The sequence below is a fragment of the Saimiri boliviensis genome, chromosome 1, assembly GCF_048565385.1.
Source record: "Saimiri boliviensis isolate mSaiBol1 chromosome 1, mSaiBol1.pri, whole genome shotgun sequence".
Taxonomy (NCBI): Eukaryota; Metazoa; Chordata; class Mammalia; order Primates; family Cebidae; genus Saimiri; species Saimiri boliviensis.
The window spans coordinates 266,556,582-266,563,554 of NC_133449.1; the positions used below are offsets into that span (position 1 = coordinate 266,556,582).

General features: G+C 43.5%; 1 protein-coding gene across 2 annotated transcripts in view; it reads left to right on the forward strand.

The window, feature by feature from the left end:
* The window catches only part of LOC101042766 (UDP-glucuronosyltransferase 3A1), a 47,246-nt gene extending 44,098 nt beyond the window's left edge, over positions 1–3,148 (forward strand). The window contains exons 5-6 of one of the 2 annotated variants that reach the window (XM_003925924.4): positions 98–317; positions 1,466–3,148. In XM_003925924.4, the coding sequence (XP_003925973.1) occupies positions 98–317; positions 1,466–1,742 (497 nt within the window). In that variant the 3' untranslated portion in view covers positions 1,743–3,148. The remainder of the gene's footprint in view (positions 1–97; positions 318–1,465) is intronic. The other variant, XM_003925923.4, reaches the window with a different exon arrangement.
* Positions 3,149–6,973: the final 3,825 nt, after the last annotated feature.

Below are 6,973 nucleotides of genomic sequence, written 5' to 3' on the forward strand. Positions count from 1 at the left end.
TTGATTCCATTGGTGTTTCATCTGCTTTTTCTACTTTACCTGGTATTCCAAAATTTTTCATTCTAAAGTGTTCCACTCTCTTTCTTATTTGCCACAGCTCACCCCAGCATCCGTCTTTTTGTCACTCACGGTGGGCAGAACAGCATAATGGAGGCCATTAGGCATGGTGTGCCCATGGTAGGATTACCAGTCAATGGAGACCAGCATGGAAACATGGTCCGAGTAGTGGCCAAAAATTATGGTGTCGTTATGCAGTTGAATCAAGTCACAGCTGACACACTGGCACTTAAGATGAAACAAGTCATAGAAGACAAGAGGTATGTGGCTCTCTGAGCATGTAGTCATTAAGGCTGAATGAAGATAGAAAGCACAAGGGATACTCTGTATACATTTTCCCAATAATAGCTGAAGCTTCTGTGACATGGAATCATATGTGTGTGATGCTAACAGCCCACCTGTGTTCTCTAGTAAGTCTCTAGGAAGATTCATTTAGGTTAGATGCTAAGAATTGCTTTCCTACCTTAAGGTTGTGATGGTGACAAATTATATACACAAGATCTCTTTGACTGTTATTATATTTGACAGTCCCTCTAGTAGAATTCCAGCTGAAGAAGGGGGTTTCTTTGTGTTTCCCCAACGTGCCTCTGGCTTCTTTTTTGGTGCTGCTTCCTAGAACGCCCTTCCCTTCTGTTTACAGGACTGGCTCCTTCATGACATATAGGTCTCTTTTCCAATGTTTCCTCTACAGAGAAGGTGGTGTCTTTGATAATCCTAACCAGCCTCCTCTTCCACTCAGCCCAATCATAATATACTATTTCCTTCCTTACGCTTTTCAAGATTTGTAATGACTCCATTTATTTAGGTTTTTATTAATTGTCTGGCCCCCAACACTAGAGAGTAGAGTCAGCTTCATAAGTACAGCAATGTGTCTCTGTTTCTTTCAACTATGTTACCAGTACTTACTGCAGAGCCTGCCACAAAATAAGTTTCCATGAATTTCAGTTAAATGTGGAAATGAAAGAGACCTGGTGATCCCCTTTTTTACTGCCCATCCAGCCAATGATCTTATAATCAAGGACGGAATAGCTTATTATGGTTTCAGGAACACAAACCCTGAATCAGGTATATATTCTCTCATATATGGTTATATGTATTTTTTTCCTTTAGTATACCACAAGCATCCTGGGGATATCGACTCATTTTTAGAGATTTAATCAGTTTCCTACAGTTTAATACTTTTAGAATTAATCATTGATCTTTGTATGTAGGTGTTTTTATCGAACTTTTCAAGAGGATTCAGCTAGACAATGGCAAGACCAGGCCAACAAATTTTCTTGGCAGCCCGGCCTTGGTGCCTGCGTTAGAAAAGTGTTTGTATGTTTGTATGTGCGTGCTCACACAATACAAAGTCTCTAAGTCTTGTGAGGCTATGTCAGTAACACACCCTCTTTGTCTCTGCCAACAGGTACAAGTCGGCAGTGGTGGCAGGCAGTGTTATCCTGCACTCTCAGCCCCTGAGCGCCAAACAGCGGCTGGTGGGCTGGATCGACCACATCCTCCAGACTGGGGGCGCGGCGCACCTCAAGCCCTATGCCTTCCAGCAGCCTTGGCATGAGCAGTACCTCATTGACGTCTTTGTGTTTCTGCTGGGGCTCACTCTAGGCATTGTGTGGCTTTGTTGGAAGCTGCTGGGTATGGTGGCCAGGTGGCTGTATGGGGTCAGGAAAGTGAAGATGACATGAGGCTAGGTGCAGCCTTGAGTGAAGGGAGGGGGTCTCTGGTGCTTTGAAGGTTCTCCCCACTCTGGCACAGGCCACTCCTGTGTTTCTCTTTAGCTTCAGCTGCCAATGGTCCTGCAACTTGCTTCTTTCTATTATCTGCCTCTGTTTAGAAATCTTCACGCACTACTCAGGCTTCTTGACTTGCCCCTTGTGACTTGGAGCCCCTAAATCAGATACAAACCTTCACCTGCCAGTCCTGCATCCTCCTTTCTCCCTTTTTCTAGAGACAGGACTTTGACAACTTCATCCTTCTTGTTTAGATGACTTCTCAGTCTCCAGTCCCCATTTCTCCTTCTATCATTTTTCATAAAAAACAGAAAATATTTGACGTATCTTCCATTTCAAATGCTTTCATTTTATGCATATATCTTGCTCTTCCTATAAGTTCTCAAAGCTCAAGAAGCTTGGTCTGCTCTCCTGCATTTAGACAGAGAGAGCCCCTGCTAAGACCTTTGCTCACTGCCTGAGACCCCTTCTCTGGAGAGCACCTCCTTTGCTGGTCAGACACGGAGACTGCAGTTGGTCCCAGCTGATACTGCTTCATTTCAGTTTTTGCAGTTTCCTTCTTAAGATTCCCATCTTATAAATGGATTTCAGGGAACCTCAAGCAGCGAAGTGGAAACCCGTGTGTAAGGCGTTGTGGCCTCAGGTAGAGTGGCTAAGGTAGTTTTAAAGACTTTGTTGATTTAAGAAAAATTCTATCTTCTATTCCCTACATGGCAGTTAATATCCTTATAGGTGGTAAAACCTTAGAGATTACATTAATCTGCTAGGGACAGAAGCAAGAAAAACCATGGCATAAACACACGCAGAGTTTTTGTTTGTTTCATCTTTCTTGATCAAGCCCAAAGGTAGCCTGTTCAGGGCTGGTGTGGTTGGTCGCTTCATCGTGTCATCAATAGCCCATATTTTTTCTTTTTGATCTTCCTTAGTGTAATATGAAACTACCTCTCTAATAGCTGGTGCTCATGAAATATTTTACCTTCAAATGATTGTACCTTTTTATTTGCTTTAGCATTCTGAAATAAAATAAAATTCCATTGTAATGAAACTGTGAAATGCATGGTATCTGATGAGCTAGAAACAGAGAGAAGAAAACAGGCATATGGGGTGGGCCTGGAAGAACCACAGTTTGATTGTTTAATTCTAGAATTGTGAAACAGATCTTGAAACAATTCAGATTAAAAGATGAAACCATTACAAATACTTCTGCAGAAATGGAGAGTGCCCCCCACCAAAAACTTTGCCAATTCCACGAGACGATTTGCTTGCAAGTCTGCAGAGCTGAGTGCCGCATGTCTATCCATTTTGTGAGTTCTCATGACACAAGATCCAGAAACATGAAGCATGCAGAAGCATATTAGGGTGTGTGTATATAACATAAGGTTTTATTGCTATAATTCTTATGAAACCACATGAATTAATCTATGGCAATACTCCCATGAAGGGCAGACATGGAGCCTTCTCTGTGTTTTGTTTTGAATCAACAACTACGATTTCACTCCTCTCATGAACAACATAAGGTTCTAGGGATAAGGCTCCCTGGCCCGTAACTCCTTCTCTCCTATCCTAGCATATAGTCTTTCCCCGAACACTTGGTCATCAAGGTCAACTTTGTGCCAGTTGTCTGTATTTGCATCCCTGAAATCTGATCATAAGCAGCCAGTGAGCCGGAATGATGCTTTCAGTCTTGTTCCCTCCAAGCACCCTCCACAGGGCTGCAAGCATGGCCCTGGCAACCTAGAAATCTGGTGTTATCCCTCACTGTTTAAAATCTTTGTTCCCACTGTGTGGAATATGAGGAATCTGTGATTGGTTCCTGGCTACCTCTCTAGGCACATCTGGAGCAATTCTCCTCCCACTCTTTTCCAAGTGTTCACTACACCCCTCAGAACACACTTTGCTGTTTTTAACCTCTGGGCTTTGTCTAAGCCCTTCCCTCTCTCAGAAATATCATCCTACTCTTGCCAGAATGAGAAACTTCTGCTTATTTGTCAATATCCAGTGTTATTGTGTTCACATTGGTAAGCCTGTGCCTGACCACTACACCCATAAAGGAGCTCACCACATTCTCTTTTGAAGCATTTTTCTTACTATATTTCAATTATGCATTACAATATCTGTTTCCCTATTTAGAAACCATAAGGTCATAAAGACAGTAACTGGTTCCTATTTATCTTGTTATTACAGAACCTGGCATAGTGTCTGGAACAAATACTGCTGGGACAACTAGATATTATTTAGAAAAAAGGCAATATTTCATCCAAACTTCACATCATATTAAAAACTGAATTCCAATACACTAGAGATCTAAGTACAAAAAATCATATTATGCTAAGTCTAAGAGAAAAAGTGAATTTTTCCATAGCCTGTGTGTAGGGAAAGACTGTCTCAATGTTTCCTAATGCATTATTGGAGGTCCAAAAATAATAAATGGGCTGGAGCCTTTGATGCCTGGTAATGCCTTGTGGTGACTTCTCCTGCCCTCCACATCAACTCCTCACTGCAATGGACATGGCTATGTTGCAGAAATGTTTAAGGATGCAATACTTTAAATAATTCAGATGTTTTAAAATATCTGTAATCCTTTTTAAAATTATTATACTTTAAGTTCTGGGGTACATGTGCAGATCGTGCAGGATTGTTACATAGGTACACACACGCCATGGTGGTTTGTTGCAACCACCCCCGGTCATCTACATTAGGTATTTCTCTTAATGTTATCCCTCTCCTATCCTCCCACTCCCTGCTACCCCTCCCCTAGCTCTCCCCCCGCCCCCACCCGCAACAGGCCCTGGTGTGTGATATTCCCCTCCCTGTGTCCATGTGCTCTCATTGTTCAACACCCACTTATGAGTAAGAACATGTGGTGTTTAGTTTTCTGTTCTTGCGTTGGTTTGCTGAGCATGATGGTTTCCAGCTTCATCCATGTCCCTGCAAAGGACATGAATTCATCCTTTTTATGGCTGCATAGTAGTCCATGGTGTATATGTGCCACATTTTCTTTATTCAGTCTATCACTGATGGGTGTTTGGGTTGGTTCCAAGTCTTTGCTATTGCAAATTCAGATTTTTTTTTTTTAAAGACTTATAGACAGAAGACATGTAATAGTGCAAAGCAGAATTCAAGGGCCCACTTCATCTTGTAGGCATTGAAGGATTTCTCTGTAATTCTGTTGTTTGTTTTTTAAATACAGGATCTCAATATGTTACACAGGCTGACCTCAAACTCCTGGGCTCTAGCCATCCTTCTGCCTCAGCTTCCCCAGTAGCTGGGATGACAGGTGCATGCCACTATGCCTGGCTCTGCCTGTTGGGAATTGCGCTGAAATCCTTTATTTAAGGCAATATTATATTGAGGATAGAGAATGCAAAGATGATATTTGTGAGCAGTGTGCTCATGCCTTGCCAGGACTGATATTTCAAGGGGGCAAAATTGTAAGCTGTTTTCAAATTGTCCCTGAGAGGACTGTGGAAAGAGCCCCAATTCCATTTTATGATACTTATTCAGGATTATAATCTAAACTTTAGAGATTTATGCTTTCAATGAAGAAGTGAAGTTACGGGGGGGCTTAAAGCATTTGGACACTAGAATCATTTTATGAATATGGTATCTTCTAGAGAGGCTGACTGAGTAATAATCATAGGCCATTTCCCTTGGTAGATCAATTTCTCTTGAGGATTGGCTTCCAGAGTTCTTGAGCTTTGGACACTAGCTAGAAATTTTATGCACGTATCTGGAAAAATGGAGCATAGGGATGTTAGTATAAAGTTGTGAAAGTTGTCAAGATCAAAATGGAGTCACCTGTGTTAAAACCCTAACCAATGGAGCCAGGAAAGGCCATGAAGGGAGGTTCTCATACAGTATGCCTGATAACAAGAACTATCACATAATACTCCAAAAACCACAACCTTGCAGTTAGGCCACTGTGCTCTTACACAAAAATATACTTCACTGAGGATATCTTCCCAGCAACTGCTATCTTACCTTGGACTGATGTTACCCTTGTTATTGCTCCTTCTAGCCAAGGATAATTGTCTCAAAACAACGTATCTAACCCTCCTCATTTTTCATGTAAAAAGCCTTATTATCTTCCTTTATCTCCCTGAATATGCCCATGTGTATTACCGTTGCAATGCCCATTTCTTTTAAAGATGGCCTTCAAAAGGTTTCTTTTAGAAAGCCTCTCTCAATGTAAGTTATTTGAGTTTGACAAGGTCATCGGAGTAAGAAAGGAAGTGTGGCACCATTAGTTCAGGAAAGGATCCGTAAAAGGGAGATGGGTCCTCGTCACCTCAAGGTGCGGCTGTCATCCATGTGGTTTCTGTTCTTGGTTCATATTGATATTTAGGAGGGAGAGTGGTGCTTACATGGTTAGGACAGGGTTAAGGGTTCAGTTCACCAATCCCCTTTTTCCATTGCCCCTGATTTGGGAGGGTGAGGATAGCATATCTCATGTATCATAAACTGAGGAAGAAGGGGCAGAGGGTGAGAGAAGGTAGACAGACAGAAGAGAGACAGGATCTTCTCTTCTACCCTTCTCAAGCCGATAGCCAGTGCCTTTGGTGCACAGCGTCCCTTAGGCCGGGGCAGGGCACACAGCGTCCCTTAGCCCAGGGCTGGGTTCCAGGGCTTCTGCAGGAGGGCATGGCTGGGCAGCTGGGTGCTGCTTCTAGCAGGCTTCCTTCTCCCTGGGATCTTGCTCTCAGAGGCCGCCAAAAACCTGACAGCATCCACACTGGGTGAGTGCTTGGCCGGAAAATGCAGGGACAGGCATGCTCCAGGCGCTGCGCATGGGCACTGGCAGTTCTATCGGAGGGCCATCCCGGTAGTTTCCCATGCTGGGCTGGCATCTTGGGCTGGAAAGGGAAGAGGCTGGCCGAGGCCATGGAGCCAAGAAGGGCCCCTAACCCGGGGTGGAAAAGACAGTTTTGGAGAAAACGGAAGTCTCTTTTCCTCTCTCCCGCAAGGCTGGAGCCCCTAGTTTAATTTCCCAGTCCAGTGCATTCACCCAGGGCCGCCTTCCTCACAGTGCTGGAGAGACGTTCGGTTGCTCATTCCATTCTTCTTGGTGGGTGCAGGGTAGTTGCCAATAGACATTGTAACAAGCATTTTCAGGCTCTTGTAGGCCGAGGAAAGCTGCTCTTGGGCGTGGCACAGCAAACCAGGATTGTTTTCGTCCACAGGAAACC